The sequence below is a fragment of the Crocodylus porosus genome, unplaced genomic scaffold, assembly GCF_001723895.1.
Source record: "Crocodylus porosus isolate Cpor-Errol unplaced genomic scaffold, CroPor_comp1, whole genome shotgun sequence".
NCBI classification, from domain to species: Eukaryota; Metazoa; Chordata; order Crocodylia; family Crocodylidae; genus Crocodylus; species Crocodylus porosus.
Window position 1 is genome coordinate 537,537 of NW_017728928.1, and position 20,009 is coordinate 557,545.

Genomic DNA, 20,009 nt, shown 5'->3' on the forward strand with positions numbered 1-20,009 from the left:
TTTGACCCCAGTATTCTTTCCTGCCATGGCAGGGGGTCGGACTCGACGATCTGCTCAGGTCCCTTCCGACCCTAGAAACTATGAAACTGCGGTTGCCCCAGCAACCGGCACCTGTACCATTTCCTAGGAGCAGACACCTCGGTGCCCTGCGACATAGGGGCTGGAAGGGACCTCTCAATCATCAGGTCCAGCCCCCTGCGCTTGGGCAGGAAAGACTGCTGGGGGGCAGATGACCCCAGCAAGGTGGGCATCCAGGCGCTGATGTAGGACATGACTTTCCTCCTGCTTTGGCCTTCCTATACTTCTCACTGTCTTTGACTACGAGCTTTCTAAGGAAGGTGGTGAGTCTTCCTCTGTCAACGTAGCACCTAGCATCTCGGGCCTCTGCCTTCTGCAGGAATGTAAATATTTAGTAGTTTTCGGGCTTGAGTAAATATTGGGACAGGAGACGAATGGCAGGTAGACTGAACCTGCCAGGAAATCCTTCCGGTGAATGGGAACAAGTCAGCATGACTGGTGTTTTGGGTGCCCGGTGATGTTGTCGTGGGCTGTGTTGTGGGCCTCCAGCAACAAGGAACCCAAGATGACATCCACGCAGTCCTCCAGCGGCAGAGAGGGACTTCTCAGAGCCTGCTGGGCCAAGACACATCGGCCCACATGCAGCTTGCGCTCATTCCCTCGCACACCAGCTTCTGTGGCAACGGGTGATCTGTGCCTGCCGGGGCTGGTGGGAACACGCATGAGAGAAAGCTACAGGTGCAGCTTCTGCATCCGCTGCCTGACCTGCTGCTTTTCCTTCTCAGGCATGTAACAGCCCCAGACCTGCACAAGCCGTTCACCTGCTCCTGGCCATTTTCCGAGAGGTCACAGTTCTGTATGGATGCAAGGACCCAGGTCTCCACCCCAAGCAGGAGGTGAGATGCTGGCTCCCTTGGCAGCTTGCAAGGGGGCAGGCAGTGCACTTGGCTATTCCTGGGCTGCGGGGGCAAACTCTGGGTCACAGTCATGGGAAATGCCCTCTCCTTCGCTGCCCCGCATGTCTGAGGGCATCTGGGCAGAGATGACTGCCTGATGAGAAATCTGAGCACTTAGGAGGTTACTTGGCTCCCATTCCCGCTGCGTCCTTGCGGTCTTGACCACGTGTAGAAACCCCCCCAATGCCCGCACCAGGTAGGGAAGTGAGCTTACTGCCATTTGACAAGTGGCAGATCCCAGAAGGTGTCTGGGCCGGTAGGTTTGGGCACCTAAATGTCTTTCTGGACCTGGTCCTTGGTGACTTGCCCAAAGTTGCATGGGAAGCACGTGGCCAAGCAGGGGGCTACCCCATGTCTCCCCCTCTGAGCTGATAGCTCAGCCCTAAAGGCATGTTCCCCTCTGCGGTCTGAAGGGTCAGCTATAGAAGATAGAGTACCGTGTCCTCCTCATCCCAGAGCTGTCGCGCCTGATGGTACAGTGCAGGAAGCAGCTGCCGTCTTGCACTTACTTAGCTGCTTGTCCACACTTGCCTTTAGCAATGCGACGCTCTGACCAAGTTCATCCAGAGCTGCGAAGCCCTGGCCTCGGCAGAGCAGAAGGAGTTTGCAGCTGCCCTGGTGCTGAACAAGATCCCGTCACTGGCCCTGAACCCTCCACGCTTCACCTACGATGGGACGCTGATCGAAATGGCCGTTCACACGGCTGCCGTCCTGCTGTGTGGGCAGAACCCGATCCTGGAGCCCCTGAGGAACCTGGCCTTCGATCCCAGCTCAATGCAGGTGAGGGGAATGGGCTGGTCTGGAGCTTTCCTTGACCTCCTAACTTGGGGCTCTCACGCAGCCTGCCCCTGTATCAGGTGGTTTTATACTGCAGCCGTGTCCCCCGGGATCTGAGCTGTCCCATTCATCTCACCTCTACATCAGTGGTCAGCATTGACTGCTGCTTATCACGGCACATAAGAAAACTGTTGGAGGATTGTCCTGGGGAGAGCTGAAGTTCAGGGAGTGATGGCTCATGGCAGCAAAGAGCAGGCTGGGGCCGGGGGGGTCATCATTTCTCTCCACCCCACAATTAAAAAGGATGCAAGGAGCCTGGCAGGGCCCCCCAGGCATTTGAGCTGGAGCAGTGTTTGGTAATGTGTTTGCTTCAATCCTCAGCATGCTTTCCTGCCTACGATGCCTGAAGACCTGACAGACCAAGCCATGAAGTGGGAGGGAATGACCCAGCTGCGCTGGTACAGTGAGTATCCCCAAACAGCTGCTGGAGCAGGGTAAGATTCGATCAGTTATTAAAATCTGGGGAAAGGCCAGGCTGCCTGGGAGGGGTTGCTCTTGGGAGAGTCCTGTCCCCCAGGCAGGGATACCTCAGCTGTCTGTGGTGTGACTTGGGCCATGTAGCTCAGGGTCAGTTATGACCACATTGGCCCAGGTGCGGACAGGTTTGAGCACACGCTCCCTTGGATGCCATCATGCAGAAGTGCAAGTGACTCCCGAGTCTATTAGCTGCACATTGCCCTCCTGGCTCATTGCCATCACAGCTTGGAAACAGAACTGTATGTCTCTCCAAAAGCTTGCCAGGCCCTATTGCTTGGGCTTGCAACGCTCTCCAGGGCTTCCTTCTCCTTTTTTGCTCCTGTTTCTGTTGGTACCAACAGAAGCACTCCTGGCTTTGGGGCGGCAGCAACATGATTTGTTTGTGCCCATGAACGAGATCCCCACCCGTTGGAGTCGGCCATCCTGGCTCTCCGAATACAAGTGCATGTAGAGGGCAGTCGTTGGGCTCACAGTACCATCCTGTTGCTCACAGTCCCATCCTGTTGTCTTCTTTTTCTCTAACAGCATGCCTGAATGGCCATCCATGCACTATTGGAGAGGTAAGAGGTTGGGGCGGACAGTAGCTTTTTTTTCTGTAAAAAAAAACCAGTAAGCTGGTTCTTTAAACACTACCCATGCTGGCTTTCATTTGCTGTTAGTTGTAGCCCATTGTTTGCTCTTGCAGACTTTACCTTTACTAATATTAGCAGCTTTTAGAGCATTGCACAGTAAAATGGCCATTGCGCTGAGCCTTGCAGTACAGCCTATATCAGCAGAGAGTAGCTTTCTAATTAATGGGTTGCATGTTGGATTTGTCCTGGAAAGGTGCTTCTGCCTTCAGAAGCAAGTCATGATTTTGATGGACAGACATGGATTAGGGTTCTTTTTATTAAACCACTGTCTTGCTTTTCACAACTGTCTTATTTAAAAAAAAAAGCAATAACCCACGTTAACCACGTCTCCACACCATGATTGGGCTTTGTCTCTATTCACACTGTGTCCCTACATTGGAAATGCTGCTTCCCTGCATGTGGCTGGAGTGTTGTTCATGTGTGTCCCTTCACTTCTCTTTGCCAGTGCGGTCAACCCATGGAGGTCAGTCATTGCATCGAGTGCAAGGCTGAGATCGGAGGTTTAAATCACAAGTCCCTGCAAGGCTTTCAGATAATTCAGTACGTTTTGATTTCTTTCACCTCTTTAGCATTGTAAGATGTGATGTATTTTATGTTCCACTTTTCTTCACCAGCCATAGCCTGACCTTTCAGTATGGAGTGCCTGCCTTCCCAGAACATGCTGGGGCTGGGATTTGCCCTTTCCCCCTTTGGCGCAGCCTGGTTGGCATTTCCCAGCACTTTAATTTTGGGCAGAAGGCATTCAGAGAAGCATGTACTCTTGTTGGCTACAGCCTGCTTTATCAGGTGCTACTGAATGGACCTTCTAATGCGGACAGCACAGGTCTCTGACCTACCTGGAACATAATGACAAATTGTGACTTTTAAGCCAACAGCTGTGTGGTACTTCTGCATGAAAGAGGCTTTGGGCAGAGGTGCCCTGGGGGAGCTGGTAGCCCCCACCTGACAGATGAAGGGAATTGGGCTATCCCAGTGTGAAATGTGCTGGGGCAGTAAATCTGTTGAGACCGCTCTGCATGTCTTCTTCCCACCCCTTTCAAGGGCAAGGTGCTTACCTGGCAGCAGGGCCTTGGTAGCACAGGGAGATTTCCAGCCAGTCTTGCTCTGCTTGTGCATGTGTCTAGATGCAACATTCACTCTGTATAATTTCCTGCAGGCACAGGACTGACCGGACTCAAACTGGCCACGTGCTCGGAGACCCCCAAAAAAGAGACGTGCTTGGGGTGTCTGAAAGGGCGCTGTCCCCTGTTGTCTGTCTTGTCATCCGCTTGCTCATGCACTCGGCGATGCTGCTGGGAGCCACAAAAGACCCCCAGGTATGAGACACTGTTGGCGATGCCTTCCTGCATAGAGGAAATGACAAGGGGGAGTTTAGCAACATCTCTTCCACCAGTCTGTGCTGCCGCCACCTTCCAGCATTGGGTTTCTGGCAGGTGGTCCTAGTCTTTGCATAGGCTTGGCTGAAATATCGTGTTTCCAGGCTGGATTCATAAAATAGAAGCAGGTCCCCCATGGACCCGATAGCTTCGGGGTTAGGGGATTCATGCAGGATGAGAGGAGGAAGCTGTGACCCCCCTCCTCAGCTTGAGGGGCTTTCAGCCTGCCTGCTTCCCTCCTTAGGGCTATGGCTGATACTATTGCACTAGGTAGGTAGTGAAGCAGACACTCTGTGGATGGGTGTCCCTGCCCAGCAATGTGCCTGCTATGTTTCAGCCACAAGCTGGGGCTGGGGACAGGATTGTTCCCGTCTCCTATGATGGGTGGAAACAATCCCATTGGTTTGTTGGGAACTTTCAGACAAGCAAAGTCTTGTATTCTGAATGGTTTTGCAATGCCATGAGGAGGAGAGGGCAGAACAGCGCTTCCAGGGCAGTGGCTTTCCCCGGTGTTTACTGTGATTTGACTCTCACCTAGGTAGACCCCAGCACAGGCCTGCTCAAGGGCTAGGCTCCAAGAGGAGTGACTGATGCAGCACTGAAACTTTGCGTCGGACCAGAATGGTGCACTGGTCACTCTCTCACCTTTGTCTCATTTTTGTTCCTCAAGTCCCTGGAAAGGATCGTTAAGCCACCCACTCCAGACCCAGTGAGTTTCTTCCTGGCGCACATGCAGAAGGACTTGACCCAGCTGATCAAAATACTGGGAAAGAGTGCCGATGAGACTGTCAACGCAGTGCACATCATCCTGGGCAGCCTCTTCAAGGACCCTCACCAGCACCCAAACCAGTGTAAGGGAAAGAATGGGCAGCAATGTGGAGGACTCAGGGAAATGTTTCAAGCACTGCATTTATCTGGCTTCTCCACCAACTGCATGAGCTTGGGTAGGGATCTGGGGCTTTCTCTGAGACCAGGTCCTTGGTACCCGGTACAGGGCTGCTGGTTGCTTCCCTCTCCTTTTTCCCCAGTTGCCCAGGGCTTAGGGGGACTTGTTAAATTACTACTTGGGCTTGTTGCATGCCTAGTTGCACACTTTCCTGAAAGGGCCTGGAGAGAATCAAGAAATGCAGCAAGTTGCATAAGTCCCAACAGGTCACACATTGTGATGTACATACCTCCTCCGAAGTAAAAGCAAGAAGCAATCTGTGGAGGCAGCTGATGAAGGGTGATCTTTAGGAGAATGTGCATCTCGGGTCATTATGGGCTAGCAGTAGATTGCAAAAGCAAAACCTTAGTGCTGGAGCCCAGGGCTGTGAGTCCAGGCTCCACCATCTGTGCTTTGCTTCTTCCACTGTCTTATACAGCGACCTTAGCAAAGCCCCTTAACCTCCTTGTATTTGTGTGGCCATTTGGAAAACGTCTGTATCCCTTTCAAGTGAAACAGGTGGACATTTCTGATGCCCTGTTGACTCTGCAGTATTGTGCTGGCTGGATCATTTGGTGGGGTCACACCTGTCTAGGTCTCAGGGCCCCTTGTACTGTTAGCGGTCCTCACATGCTGACTAGCTCACAAGGATGCTGTGCCCCTATGGGGAGATCCTGGGAGTTTGAGATGCCAACCTGTTCCCTCCTGATGCCTTGTAATGGTAACATGTGGTAAATGCTCCTCTTGCAGGGCCAGTTGGCTTTGACAGCACGCTGTCCACCAAGCAAGCGAGAAACACTTGGGAAGGAATCATTGCAAACACTGTTGTTATTCCTGAGTTAAAGGTGAGACTTGCTTCCCATCCCTGGGTGTCCATCTTGACATGCACCTGAGCTGCTTGCAGGGTATTCACAACTCGAAGCCCCTGCCAAATTACAGACCCACATCCAAGTAGAAATCCAGCCTGCTTCTGCCGTTTGGAAGGCACAGAACTGCCTGCCCGGGCAGGAGAGCCGGGTTGTGTTCAGCCAGGTCCTTGCACACCTTTCCTCTCCTGTGGTATTTGTCAGGCAGCCACGTGGGAATGGGGCAGGCAGTATCTGGGATGCAACTGGGATCTGATGGCAGGAAAAGAGGCATCTTGAGCCATGCAGGGAAGTTGGGGAGTCAGGTTAGCTGTGTGGCAGCCTGAAGTGCCCTCTCTGACCTTCCCTGGGACAGCACATGGGGAACAGGAGACTGGGAGTGGGGGGAGAGTGAAGGGAGTCAATGGGTCAGTATCGGGGGGGTTGCTGCGAGTTTCTGAGCCTGTTTAGGGTGACTTCCTTCCATATCAACAGCTGTTGAGCCACCAGGGAGAAGTGGTCTTTCCCCAGCAGCTCAGGCAAGCAGGATTGTTGCAGGATTATTTCTCTCTGCAGAGGAGCCAATATCAATCTGCCCCTCTGGCCAGAGACACCCAGGGCTTCACCGGTCTATATTCCTCTGCTCTTCCTTGGAGCAGACAGGCAGGGGTTTGATGCACAGTTTTCTGCTCTGCAGTGTTTGGACCACACCCTTCAGGATTTAAACAGGCAAATCAGCACAGATGAGAGGATCTGCTCCAGCCCGGTGGTGAAAATCGTCTACGGCGACCCCACAACCTTCCTGAGCCGGCTACCCACGGACAGCGCCGTGCACTGTTCGAAGATGTGGAGCTGCAGGAGGAGGATCTCGCTGGAGAACCTGGGGCATGTGGTGCAGCAGCGGGATGGGAGGGACACCGTGCCCCTGCTGTGGAAGTTCCTGCAGAAGGTGAGTGTGCCTGGGTCTGCGCTCGCGTCTCTGGAGATGCAAGGGGTTGAGACCCAGTCCCTCATCGTTAACCAAAGGGAGGCAGCCGGCAGCACGCCACACCTCTCCTCTCAGCTCTTTGATGACTGTTGGGCTTGATCTGGAGAAGGAAAACTGCTGTCAGCTCCTCGTCAAGAGCAGGGGAACATCATTATGCATCAAGGCTCATGGGCACTTTGAAGTGCCTAAATCACAGAGAAAGCAGAGGAGTGTTCAGTGTCGATGTCTGCTAGACAAAGGCATCAAGGGAGTGGAAACTAGCCTGCCTCCCCAGCTCTCCACTCCCTCTGGTTTAGTATGAAACCGTGGTGTGTGAGCATGCGTGTCCCTTTTAAAGAGGGAGCGGGGAGAAGGAAAGCAGAAGGCACCTTTCCTGCTAATAGTACGGCAAGATGATTAGACATGCAGTCCCTCTGCTGAGACCTAGGCTCTACCAGCATGCGCATCCCTGTGGGAGGCAGCTCTGCAGAGCATAAAGCAGGTGCCTAGTACTGGTTTGAAGGCAGGCTAGGACCGGGCACTGGAGACGGTGCTCGTACGGGATGCAGGATACTGGGGCAATAAGCCTGCCCCACAGAGCAGATGTCGCTGCAGGCAGGGCCCGGAGTAGACTGGGGAGCCATCAAGGTCAGCTCCAGGTGCCGTGAGTTGCCAAAGTCCCTTTAGAGGTGATACATTCTCCACCCAAGAGACAAAGGTGCAGTTTCACTCCCTGTGCATGCTCCGTATCGGAGGGCTCCTGGCTGGTGCCCTCTGCTTCCATCCGTAATGTCGCAGATGAAGGCTGCAGAGCACAAGCCAAGCCACCTGAGCTCTACCCGGAGACCTTTGCTCACCTGCCCTGCCCTTGGTAGTCTCAACCCCCAACCCCAGGGACAGCGGCACCATCTGCTATTGATCACTCTCACCTCTCTTTCCAGGAAGGGGAGCTGCGACTGGTGAAGTTCCTGCCAGACATCCTGGCTCTGCAGAGAGACCTGGTGAAGAGGTTCCAGAATGTCACAGATATGAAATGCTGCACGATACAAGACTTCCTGAGAGAGTCCCACTCGGGTAGGGCTCTGCTCCAGGCTGGTTGAGGTGGAAGGCTTCCAGGGGGTAGCTAGCAAAGCACAGAGTACGGGAGAAACTGCAGGCAGGGGCTGGCAGCCCTGGGCATTTATAGGGTGAAGGTGGATGGTCCTAAGCAGAAAAGCATATCATAAGCCCAGTAACATGGACAACATGTCTTGGCCCCACAAGGCTACTCGCCCTTTCGCTGTCCTGGTGCCTGGAAGAGTCGTCATGGCCTTGAGAGGACAAGAATACACGTGACTTGCAAGCTCTGTGTGTGGGCAGGCCACAGATGTGGGATCTCAACCGTCGTGATGGCCAACACCTTCTAGCAGAGAGATTCTAACAGCCACAGCTATTGCTATGAGGAATGTTGTCCTCAACTTTTCATGTAGTTTTAGCTCTGCTTAGTTAGCCCATGTCCCCTAGTGTGCTATGAGAGCCTAGGCAGGCAGGATGGGGAAGCCTGGCAAAGGCCAAGAGGAAGCATGCATTGAGGTTTCCTCTTCCTCGTGTCCTGTAGATGTGATGAGGAATCTGCTCCAGAGCCAAGTGACCATATTCCTGTCAGTGTGGAATAAGCTCAGGAGATCCTTGGAGACCAATGGTGAGTGTCCTGCTCCGCTTGTCTTCGCTCCCAGGCTTGTGAGATGGTTTGGTGCTGGGTGAGCCTTTTCTGTTGCTCTTCACACTGCTGGTGCTGAGAGCTGGAGCCAGAGGCCTGACCTAGGCATGAAGGGCCTGGTAATAGAGGACTTGGCCTCCCCTTCCAACCTCTTCCCTGTCTTGTCATCCCCTCCTTATGCCCATGGGGAGCTGCCAAACCAGCCATGCCCTACACTTCATCCCAGCTGCCAGACGACAGACTCCCTGGGCCCTTTTGGGGGCAAGAGCTGAGCGCAGCAGCTGCAGCCCTGCTTTGGTGGGTTTCTTTGCCTCTCCGCAGGGGAAATCAAGCTTCCCAAGGGCTACTGTGATGATGACCTGACCCTGGGGAGCCCATTTGAAATCCTGCTGCCGCGCAGGCGGGGGCTGGGCCTGTGCGCCACGGCCTTGGTCAGCTACCTCATCGGCCTGCACAACGACTTTGTCCACAGCATGGAGAAGCACACCCACGAGGAGAACAAGTACGTGAATGTGTGGCGCTGCTTTCCTCTGGCCCCATCCCGCTCCATGGCTCTGCTTGCAACGCAGCCAATGGTTCCCCATTTTTCCCAGGTACATCATCAGCCCCTCGGAAGTGGCCGACCTGCATGTGATCAGCTACGAGGTGGAGAGGGACCTGATCCCTCTAATCCTGTCCAATGCCCAGTACAGCGTGGAGAAGGGCGGGGAGACGCTGCAGGAGTTCGACCTGGAGAAGATCCAGAAGCAGGTGGTCAGCAGGTTCCTGCAGGGCAAGCCCATCATCACCCGCACAGTAAGGAGCAGGGAGGCCTCTGGCTGCCTCCTCCCCAGCCGACCAGGGCAGCGTGGCATGTTGTGCAGCTGGGGTGGGCTGTCGCCAGGCTCACCCCAGGCTCCCTGCTCTGTCCCAACAGGGGATCCCCACCCTGGTGTACAGGCACGACCGGAACTACGAGCACCTGTTTAATGACATCAGGAACAAGCTGGGACAGGTGAGTCCCCGAGCCTGGAGGAGCAGCGAGTGGCTGGGGGCTGGTCCTACCTGGAGAGCAAGGGGCTGGAGGAGCCGGTCCCAGAGAAGTTTAATCCATTTATGCCCCCATTACACTCCTGTGCATAGACCCTGCCTCTCAAGCCAGGATCTGTGGTTCGGCTCCCTGCACTTCTGGGTTTTACCCCTGTATTTGGGACATCAGGGTCCCAGCAGTGCCAAGGAAGGCTGCGGACCCATGATGATTCCCCCTGTCCCTCCCATTGCAGGTCTCCCTGCCCAGCGCCACCATCGGCATGATCACCGGGGAACTGCAGTCCTTCAATGACATCTGTGAAGCCCTCTCTGTCACCGATGTGGTGCTGGGCTTCCTGGCCACAGCTGGCGGGGACGCGGACATGCTCCTCATCACCTACATCCAGGACGTGCTGCAGATGGGTGACACGAGCCCCCCTGTGCTTCAGGTGAGCCCTCTGACACGGGTCAGTCCACATGCACTGCAGCTCTGGCTGGGCCAGTCCCTGTAGCCCACCCAGAGCCCAGCCATAAAACACTCCTGGGTGCTGCAGTGGGTTGGGAGCTGCTTCCCTACAGGCACATAAGACACTTAGACTCAGCCAGCTTATGTTGTTGGGGGACTTTTAGATCCTCATAGGAGGGCTGGAGGTAGGTCTGCGCTGTGAGGAGGTCCCTTGCTCTGCAGGCCCCCACCAGGCTGCCAGGAAGGACAGGGGAAGGAGGCAGAAGTACTGGGCATGAGGCTGGCACTGAGCCCAAGGAAAACCAGACAGCAGGAGACACCGCCATTGACCCCGGGGTGCCTGGGACTGAGCAGCACTGCACATATCCCTTCTCTCTCCGAGGGAGAGCACGGCCTGTGGGCTGGTCTCTGCTATCCCAGTTATATGCAAGAAGAGGCTCAGTGTGGAGATGGGGGGAAAAGGTGCTATCTGCTCGCCAGGACACACATCATTAAATCCACCTTCCAGGCCTTCTCCTTGCCCCCTTGCCAGAGGCTTCAGGAGCAGGTCGCTGGTGGCGGATGGAAGCTGCCTGCTGAAGGGTCTATGGGTGGACTCCAGCTCGGGGTCCTGGCAGCTTGTCCTGAAAAAGCCCATTGGGGAGTGTTGCTCAGCCAGTGCCAGCCCCATCCTGGTCTTCCTCTCGTGCTCCTATCCAGCTGAGCCTCAGGGCTCTGCTGCAGCCCCAGCAGGGAGGGGGTGAGAGCAAGGCTTCCAGGCCGACATCCTCTCATCCAGTGCTGCTTGCTTTCTTCCAGGCGCTGAGCCGGTGCAGCCTGAAACACAGCATTGCCCTTTGGCAGCTCCTCTCCACCCACAAGTCAGAGCAGCTGCTGCGGCTCAAGCAGGTAAGAGCAGCTCTGAGGCCACAGTGTCTGCTTGGAGTCGTACCTCCCTTCCCAATGCAACTGCTCATGCGGTTTTTCCCACTGCCCTGCAGGACCCCTTCGCTGACATCAGTGATGACTACAAAGAGGAGCTTGGGGCAGAGGATGCCAAGCGTCTCACTGCCTGCCTGGTTCAAGCCGGGCTCGAGGCTTTCCTGCAGGAGCTGCACGAGATGATCATCCTGAAGCTGAAATACGCCCAGGCTGGGAATGAGTTTAACTCCAAGTGGGGGTAATAAGCGGCACAGCCCTGAGTTAAGCTTTGCCCCTTTCTGTGCACTTTCCAAGGGGCAGAGAAGTCCCTCCGTTTGTGCCTTCCCAGTTGCACAGGAAGCACCTGCACTGAAAATCCAGCCGGTGCTAAGAGGGCAGCTGGAGTCTCCACCCATGGAAGTTTTTAAGTGCAAGCTTGACCAGAGCTTAGTGGAGTTGTTCCAGGCAGGGCTAAGCCTATTTTGAGCAAGGTGTCAGACCAGATGTGACCTCCTGAGAGCCCTGCCAGCCCTATTGCTTCTATGATGTTAAGACACTTTCCTCACCCTCTGACCCAGGTGACTTCTTTGTGCTCGCACACTCAGTACAATAGAGTAGTGTGTCTGGTGTCGCTGGTTTCTGGACCAGGCACTTTGCAAACCCAGGTATAGCAGACAAATGTGGCTGGCTTCCCCTGCGTAGTTCCGCTCTTGTACCTTAACCCAGAACTGCAACCCTCCCTGCTGCTTCCATCTTAGAGCTTTTCTGGGGGACTGCCAGTGTTGTTTGACCCTGACCTGCAGCACCATTTAGCTCTCCTCACTATAAAAGATGTGTAATGCTGCAGGTTTATCGATGAATGTTGATACATATATTAAAACAAACTATGTGGCCCTCCAATGTGCAGCTTAAGTTCTGTTAGTAACAGTACATTTCCTGGTTTCTTTCCAGGCTGAAGGATGCATTCATTTCCTACCTGGAAACAAAAGACAGCATCATACCTACAGAGCTGGAGGAGCTGTTTCCAGAAGACATTCTCCTCTCCCAGTGCATTGCTGCCTGGAGAGCAGCTGCTGCCCTCAAACGGGATCGTAGAGTAGGTTAATACAGAAGAGAAATGGAAGATCACAGAAGGACAGCACCGGGTCTTGCCATAACCTTCTGAGCTATACTGATCCCTCCTCCTTGGAAGGTGAATTCCAGTACCTCCGATGCTTTTCAAGTCAGTGAGCTGCTGGCAGTTCAGCTGCCTCCACTGTACTTGATTCAGGACCAAAATGAGATGCACAAGCATCAAGGGTTTGATGCATCAGAAGCGCAAAGATTTTGGGGGACCAACCTGTGTACAAAAGTACTGTTTCTCAAGCCTGTAATGCAGTTGTCTTAAACATTCTGGTGCACTTGAAGGGTTAGAAAAAAAAAAAAAAAAGCCATTCCTCCTCACTGACTGTCCAGGGAGGTATCCATGTGCATCTCCTGGGCGATTTAGCAAGCCATAGTATAGGCATGTTCTTTCTGCACATTTTCTGTAGATATAGTGATGCTTCATATTCTCCCTTGCTGTCAGTGTTTTCATACTTAGCAAGAAAATGAGCCCAATCCTGTCTCCAAGTCTTCTAAGCTTCCCCATTGTAGCGATACCAAAACGGTAATCTTCAATCCAAAGAGGCACATCTGCCCCTCTGACTTGATAGCTTCGGGCCCTCTCAAATACCCCACAGGGGATTGCAAGGAGCGCAAGTGAAGCCGTGAGCTTCGGCGAGAGCACACGTCGACGAGATGGAACAATACATTTCAACACTCAGCCAGGGAAGCTGCTCTTGTAGCTGCTTTAACACAATGTGATGTGGCTCTGGTTGTAGTAACGTAACTACCTCAGCACCAAAACCACTGCCTGCTCCTTTTTTGGAGGCCATGCAAGTATGGTGCTGAGTGGCTGCTTTTTGGCATGTGTGTGCACTGCAGAAACACGTGCACTTGCACATCAGGGCTCAGCCTTTTTGTCTGTGTCAAGATATGTTTACTGTCACGTACATCATGGGATCCCCAGCTGAGGACCTGGTCTTCCTCTCAATCTGTTTTTAACATCTTTCCTTTCTTGTTGGGCTTGAGCAAATGTCATCCCACACTTTTTGAGGGTTTTTTTGTTTTTCCTCTCGCATGAAGGATCTGCAGCAGTCGGGGGCCACTGTGAGTTCTTGCTGGTACAGGAGCACAATTTGTGATTGTCAGTGGAACTGTGTTTTCCTTTAGAAAACCTCTCAGGCCAAACATTTTGTAATTTCAGAGCTAGAATCTAGGCTTGAGGAAGTTCCAGATTTTCAGATCAAATTGAATGGGAAAGCGGATCTTTTCACATGTGCTATATTGCTAACACACTGCTTAAAGCCTTTCAAAGTGAGAATATTCTATAAACCACATGCTTACTACATTTGAAGACATTATGGTCTCCCTTGAATATTGCATGTCCCCAAGCCTGGATTTACCAAGCTGGATTATATGCATCTTAAAAGCGCTGTCTTGTGAATTCTCACTAGGAGAGGTAGTTTGGGTTCCCTTTGCAGGGAAGGTCCAAGCTTTGCCCTAACAGTGGACTGCCATTTATTGATTTGTTGCAATATTATTATTTTAACCAGTATAGAGGGGATTGGATTTCTAAAGACAATTGCGGTGGTGTCCCTGTTGCAAGCTGTATAGATACCAGTTAAAACTTCCTGTTCTCTCCGACTGCAGACTTAATATTTCAAGTTGCCTTTTAAAAAAGTGTTGAAGATGGGAGCCCACTCCTAGATTTCTCAGGTTCTCAGTTTGGACAGACCCCAAACTAACCTTCTAGTAGCAAATAATGCACTGGTGGCTTTTCCAGTCACTGTTTTGTTGCTCTTTCTAGGTGCCTTAAAGAATTTACAGGTATGGCATCGTGCCAGATGCAATTCTGTTCAACTGAGCTGCTTTTACTTTTTTGAAGGATTCTTTATACTGTTTTATTATTGTTGTTGTTACTATTTTTTCTTGTCTGGAAATCTTAATAAAATTGTTCAGAAGAATTATGACTAATAAAGAAGCTTATACCCATTTACTTGCCTTTGCAGCTGAGGATTTTATTGCTAGTTTTCTTCTCCCCAAAAAAACCGAGCTAGCTGTCCACGAGGAATATTTTACCAGTGTTGGAAACCATGGATTTTGCAGAGCACCTGAGGCAAAATACCTAAGTTTGCTGCACTTTAAAAACCGTGCTGTTTTCCTTGTTGGCTGTTGCTTATGCAGCAATGCAAATCCAGGTGGTGTTGGCCACCAGTTGCCCTACCAAAGTCTCTCCTGTTAAAGAAAACAGGAGCAGGAAGGCCAGGCTGGGGCCTAATGTCTATGCATTTCCAAACCCACGTGGGACAAGATGAGGGCCCCTGCTGAGCTGCAGGCAGTTGGAAGAGGAGTGCCAGCGCTGTTTGAGTCTATTTGGGGAGATTTTGGGAAAGCCAGCGTGCCTGCGACACACACAGTGAGCATGGCTCCGTGCTCACACGCTGCTACGGGGTGTCGATTGATGTTGGGAAGGTAAATGCATGTGACTATTACACTTTAAAAACCCACTGGACTACTGTACCAATTGGCTGCAACATAAATGATGGGGTATTCATTAAAATAACTATTTAATCTTCTGGGTGACTTTTGTGGATTCAACATTAACTATTTGTTTTGATGACTACCCTGTCCCTGCTCCCCTGGATGCCTGGGGCCTCGTCTCTCATCCCTGCAGGGTCTGGACCCATCGGGGGGGGGGGTAGCCACCGCGCCGTCCTTCCCTCGCTCCTTTCTGGCTGGGGGTGGCAAGGAGCGTCCGGGGAGCTCTGCACCTGCCCCTGCTGGGCCCCGGCAGCCAGAGGCCTGCAGCACTGGGGCTGTGTCCTGGGGGGAGCCTGGCCCCTTCCCCGCCTCGGGCCCCCAGCCTGCGGAACCAACGACTCCCGCCGGCGTTCCCGGCCGGACCGCATGGGGGTGTACCGGAAGCGGCCGCCCGGAAGAAGAGCCATGGCGGACCGCGAAGGGAGGCCGCCGGAGGAGACGCTGCGCCGTTGGGAACAGTAAGGGGGCGCTTCCGGCCGCGGGGCGTGCTGGCAGTTGTAGTGCTGCCCGTGCGCATGCGCCAGGTGTGGCCCTGGGACAGGGTGGGCCAGGTCTGCTGGGAGTGGGCACCAGTGCCTCCCAGTATCCCCCAGTGCTCCCCGGTGCCTGCCAGTGCTCCACAGTGTTTCCCAGTATCGTCCAGTGCCTTCCCAGTGTCCTCCAGTGTTCCCCAATACCTGCCAGTGCTCCTTAATGCCTGCCAGCGGCCCCAGTACCTGGTGAGCCCTGTGCAGCCCCAAGGCGCTGGGTGCTTTGCCCGCAGCCCTCCCCATCCTTTAACCCCTCTGCTTCCCAGCTCATCCCCGCCCGGAGGGGACCGTGCTGCCGAGCGGCGAACCCGGGAGTCTTGGTCACAGAGGAGCGGGGCTGGAAGGGACCTCGAGAGCAGGGTTTTTTCCCAGCCCTTTCCAACCCAGCGCACACTCACACGAATAAAACTTTCCACCGCACGCCCGTTGCAGGTTGCTAGCAGTGCACGATTGCTGGCACGGGGGTGGGCAAGGAGCCCAGGGCACAGACAGTCCTTGCTGGCGCTTGATCCCAATGTTAACGGGACGTTTCCATGCCCCCACACTGCACCTTCCTCCCCCTGGTTTACCTGCCCGGGAGACCAGGGACTTGGCATAGAAGCAAAGCATCCTCAAACCGGGGGACCATCCCAGACAAACCCCATGTCCAGAAACGGTGCTGTCATCCCTGACATCACCCCTGGCACGGGGTCTATGGCAGCCAGTGTCCTGCTGCTGCAAAGGGGTGAATAGTTGCTCAAGAGACCCCAGGCAGAGGCCGTGCCCCACTGCAGAGCAAAGCGACCCCCCCCAAGTCTGCACCCATCTGAGCAGGGGGTCAAATCCCTTCCTGCCCCACTGCAGCATGGGTCCGCCCCGAAGCAGAGGCAGTCGCCAGCCTGCCGTGGAGTTTGCAAAGCCGGGAGAGTCCGTCTGAGCAGGAGCTGGCGGAAGGACGGGACGATGCCGGCCCTTCGCGAGGTGCAGACCCCAAATGCTGTCAAGAGTTTGGGGAAGCAAAAGCTCTGTCTCTGCCCACAGTTTATGGTCTTTCCCTAGAGAGCAGGCCCAGCTGAAGACCAGCGTGACGGAGGAGGACACGGAGGAGTGGCAGAAAAATGCCACGTTCAAGGGACTGGAGCGAGTGGGAGGGGTGGATCTGTCGTATGTCGAGGGAAACCAGCCTCAAGCCTGCGCGTCCCTGGTGGTGCTCAGCTACCCGGACCTCCAGGTAACGGCGCGGGAAGACATCCTACTGGGGGTATACGGAGTATATGGAGCAATGCACGGCACGGGTAGGGTTTCCACCAAAGCGGCTCCTACCATGGGCTCTTTTCCACAAAAGGGCTCAAGAAGAGGCTTTCTGTGGCTGGGGCGGGAGGGGAAGAGCGGGAGGCGTGAAGATCTTGGGTGATGCGTTCCCAAGTCCATTTGGAAACACGTAACTTGCTTGCACTCTGTTGGGAGAAGCTACAGGGAAACTTTTGAGGCTTAAGGAGATGGTTTTGGTATGCAGCCATTGCTCAAAGGTATGTCAGAGCATTTAATGAGCCCAAATAGCCCACATGCAGGCTTTGGGGATCCTAACTGGCTTACACGAATATTGGAAATCATCAATTTGCCTTTACCCAGGAACAGGCCAGAATAAGGTCATTGCTTCCTAGCGCTTGCCAAGGGAGGACACTGAACATATATAACACTTGTAGACAGCTGGTGCCTGCCTTGCCAGTTCCATCTGGTTATCAATTAATAAGGAATTAATAAGAGATGTGATTTATAGCGGCACTTCCAAATCCGTCATGAATCCCACATTGTGCAGTCATTAAACGTTGAATCTGGAAAGACTGATGTCATCTGCTTTCCAAATTTCAAGCTGGTGCAAAAAATGTTCCCTAGAAAACTGATGCAAGCATGGGGATGTCTAGTGGCAGCCGTGGGGTCAACAAGCCGCATCCTGCGGTGGATCTCAGCGGCCGTGGGAGCAGTCACCTCCTGAGCCCTGCTTTGTGGCTAGCAGGGACCTGGTGGCTTTTCCCACTTTGCTAACGTGTCCGTTGTCTGAGCAGCAACTGCAGGAGTGGGAGAAGTAAAGATGTTTCCGTGCAGGTTGGGAGTTAAGCAGCCGGGCGCTGGGTCTTGGGGTGAAGCAAGCTGATTGCAGGGGTCCCCTGCCCCGGGTTGCCTCTGCGCTGTCCTGCCTTGTGCCAGGTGCTGTACGAGGACTGCCAGGAGGTAGCCGTGAGTGCCCCGTACGTGCCAGGCTTCTTAGCCTTCCGCGAGGGCCCCGTCCTGGTGGAAGCCGTTCAGAGACTGCGGGAGCAGGAGCCCAGGCTCAGCCCTCAGGTCCGGTGGGCACCTCTCGGGGGGAGGTATCCCTGTGCACAAGCCGGGGGTCCCTGGCATGGTCGTGCGGGACAGGACAAGGACCTGCTCGCTCGCGTGGGGCTTCCCCAGTGCTCGGTAGCTGACCCGTCACCGTGCGTCGTTTCCAGGTGCTGCTCGTGGATGGGAACGGCGTGCTCCATTACAGAGGTAACCGCCGTGTTCCTGCCCCTACGCTGGCACGGCCAGGGCATTCCCCATGTGCATCGCCAGAGCAGGGCAGAAGTCCTCCGTGCTGACCCTTTCCTGTTTGCTTTGACCCTCTCCTTGGCAGGCTTTGGTGTGGCCTGTCACCTGGGCGTCCTGACAGGCCTGCCCTGCGTCGGCGTGGCCAAAAACCTGCTCCACGTGGACGGCCTGGCCAAGGATGAGCTGCACAAGCAGCAGGTACGGCCTGAGCTGCAATCCCTCTTTTCCTCTCCCGTATGGGGGGGCCAGAACAAAAGCCCTGGCTGCGGGAAGCTCCCTGCCGCCCCATCCTGGCCTCTCCCCGCAGAAGGAGCCGTGGTAGCCGCATGCCAGCTGGAGAGGGCTTGTTCCCATTTCCCCGTTGGGAGTGCAGGAGGCGCAGGAGGCTCAGAAATGGGTCCAGGGAAGTGCGACTTCTTCCCTGAGATCAAGAAAATAAAGGGGCTGGAGTCTCCATGTGCCGGCTGCCAGCTTCTCTGCCCAGTGCAAGCTCCACCAGCAGCAGCAGGGAGAGATGGGCTACACTGGTCCTGCTGCACCTTGGCCAGAAGAGGAATGGCTCTGGGTGGCCGGTTCCTTGGGTAGGGCTCTGGCCGTGCCCTCACCCAGAGCAAACTGATGCCAGTGACCCACCCCTAACGCTGCAGCCTTAGCAGTGGTCACTGCTCTTCGTCCTGGGTGCTGGGATCTGCTGCATCCCCAGGGTCCTGGCTACCCCTTGCAGTGCCAGCCCCTCACTGCAGATGCTCCACCCGGCTGGTGCTGTCTCCTGGGGTGTCCTAGGGCAGGGGAGCTACTTCAATGCTAAGTAGGGGCCCCAGCAAAGCTGGCTGCATCGTCCTGCACTCTCCAGGCAGGCTCTTCCAGGGCTGCCGCCTGCGCAGCGGCTCCTACATGCTTGTTTGTTCCAGATCCAAGACCTGCAGATGGGAGGAGACACGTTCCCACTGATGGGCGCCTCGGGCAGGGTCCTGGGCATGGTGAGCCTGCTGCCCGCATTGCTCGCAGCTGGTCCATGGCGGGGGGTGGGGGGAAGTGAGGGCAATTTGACTTGCTACAGTGCAACTGTCTCTGCATCAGCCCAGCACAGCCACGCTTGAGCTGGTGCTGAACCTGCTCCTTAAGGAAGCCCCGAGGGGTCCCCACGTGTGGCGTGCTGTCATACGTGACAGCTGTATGTGAGGTGCCCTGTCCTGGTGTCTCTGCCTGTCCTGTGCCCTTGCAGCAAAGGAGCAATCTGCCCAGGGGGGACAGGGCTGTGTGTGGATGGGGGGCTGCCCTGTAAAAGGGTCCTCATTGCGGCATAGGGCGAGTATCACCAGGGTCTTGGGTAACAGACCTTGCCCGGGGGGGTTCCCTGGCAGAGAGGGGCAGGACAGGCTGGCTCCGCACATGTGTAGCGGGGCCCATAATGGTGGTCTCTGGTGCCCAGGCCCTGCGCAGCTGCGACAAGAGCACGAAGCCCGTCTACGTGTCCGTGGGCCACAGGATGAGTCTGGAGTCGGCCGTGCGCCTCGTCCAGTCCTGCTGCAGGTACCGGGTCCCGGAGCCCATCCGGCAGGTGCGTGGCTGAGGGGGCTGAGTCCAGAACGGCGATCAAGAGCATAAAGGGGTGCTAGGCAGCTGTGACTGCCTGGGGTCCTTCAGCTCGCCACCCGGAGCAGAGCCCGGTTTGAGTCCGCAGCCCGGCTCGGGGTGTGTGTCGCCGTACGCTGCAGGGAGCTGCTGGCTCCTGGCACTCGGCGCGGCCAGGAGGTGGCAGCTCCGGATCGTAGCGCTGGCATGGCCCCCAGCTCGATGCTAATGAAAATGCAGCAAGGCTCAGAAATAAGTCCAGGGAAGTGCTGGCAAGAGCTTCTGTTCCCTCGGGGTCACCCTGCTGGTCACGGCATGGCCAGCCCGACCCGGAAGGGAGCACAGTTTCATAGTTTCTAGGGTCGGAAGGGACCTGAGCAGATCGTCGAGTCCGACCCCCTGCCATGGCGGGAAAGAGTCCTGGGGTCAAACGACCCCAGCAAGGTGTACATCTAAACTCCTCTTAAACACCCACAGGGTAGGAGCCAGCACCACCTCTCTTGGAAGTTGGTCCCAGACCCTAGCCGCCCTGACCGTGAAGTCGCGCCTCCTGATGTCTAGCCTAAACCTACCCTCTGCCAGCTTGTGACCGCTATTCCTGGTCCCTCCTGGCGGTGCTCGGGG

The 20,009-nt window shown here is 55.0% G+C and overlaps 2 protein-coding genes across 3 annotated transcripts in view; both read left to right on the top strand.

Moving 5' to 3' along the window:
• RNF213 (ring finger protein 213) overlaps positions 1-14,185 on the top strand; it is a 66,304-nt gene extending 52,119 nt beyond the window's left edge. The window contains exons 49-66 of the mRNA XM_019542269.1: positions 804-914; positions 1,512-1,754; positions 2,133-2,214; positions 2,814-2,848; positions 3,366-3,460; positions 4,077-4,236; positions 4,967-5,147; positions 5,972-6,066; positions 6,764-7,015; positions 7,975-8,107; positions 8,631-8,714; positions 9,054-9,234; positions 9,326-9,527; positions 9,649-9,726; positions 9,995-10,189; positions 11,005-11,094; positions 11,187-11,365; positions 12,058-14,185. Of these exons, the coding sequence (XP_019397814.1) occupies positions 804-914; positions 1,512-1,754; positions 2,133-2,214; positions 2,814-2,848; positions 3,366-3,460; positions 4,077-4,236; positions 4,967-5,147; positions 5,972-6,066; positions 6,764-7,015; positions 7,975-8,107; positions 8,631-8,714; positions 9,054-9,234; positions 9,326-9,527; positions 9,649-9,726; positions 9,995-10,189; positions 11,005-11,094; positions 11,187-11,365; positions 12,058-12,211 (2,550 nt within the window). The 3' untranslated portion in view covers positions 12,212-14,185. The remainder of the gene's footprint in view (positions 1-803; positions 915-1,511; positions 1,755-2,132; positions 2,215-2,813; positions 2,849-3,365; positions 3,461-4,076; positions 4,237-4,966; positions 5,148-5,971; positions 6,067-6,763; positions 7,016-7,974; positions 8,108-8,630; positions 8,715-9,053; positions 9,235-9,325; positions 9,528-9,648; positions 9,727-9,994; positions 10,190-11,004; positions 11,095-11,186; positions 11,366-12,057) is intronic.
• A 947-nt stretch (positions 14,186-15,132) lies between these two features.
• Positions 15,133-20,009, top strand: part of ENDOV (endonuclease V) — a 10,228-nt gene continuing 5,351 nt past the window's right edge. The window contains exons 1-7 of one of the 2 annotated variants that reach the window (XM_019542271.1): positions 15,133-15,188; positions 16,299-16,470; positions 17,448-17,582; positions 17,732-17,771; positions 17,896-18,008; positions 18,722-18,790; positions 19,243-19,371. In XM_019542271.1, the coding sequence (XP_019397816.1) occupies positions 15,136-15,188; positions 16,299-16,470; positions 17,448-17,582; positions 17,732-17,771; positions 17,896-18,008; positions 18,722-18,790; positions 19,243-19,371 (711 nt within the window). In that variant the 5' untranslated portion in view covers positions 15,133-15,135. Of the gene's footprint in view, positions 15,189-15,937; positions 16,471-17,447; positions 17,583-17,731; positions 17,772-17,895; positions 18,009-18,721; positions 18,791-19,242; positions 19,372-20,009 lie in introns of those variants that run through there. The other variant, XM_019542270.1, reaches the window with a different exon arrangement.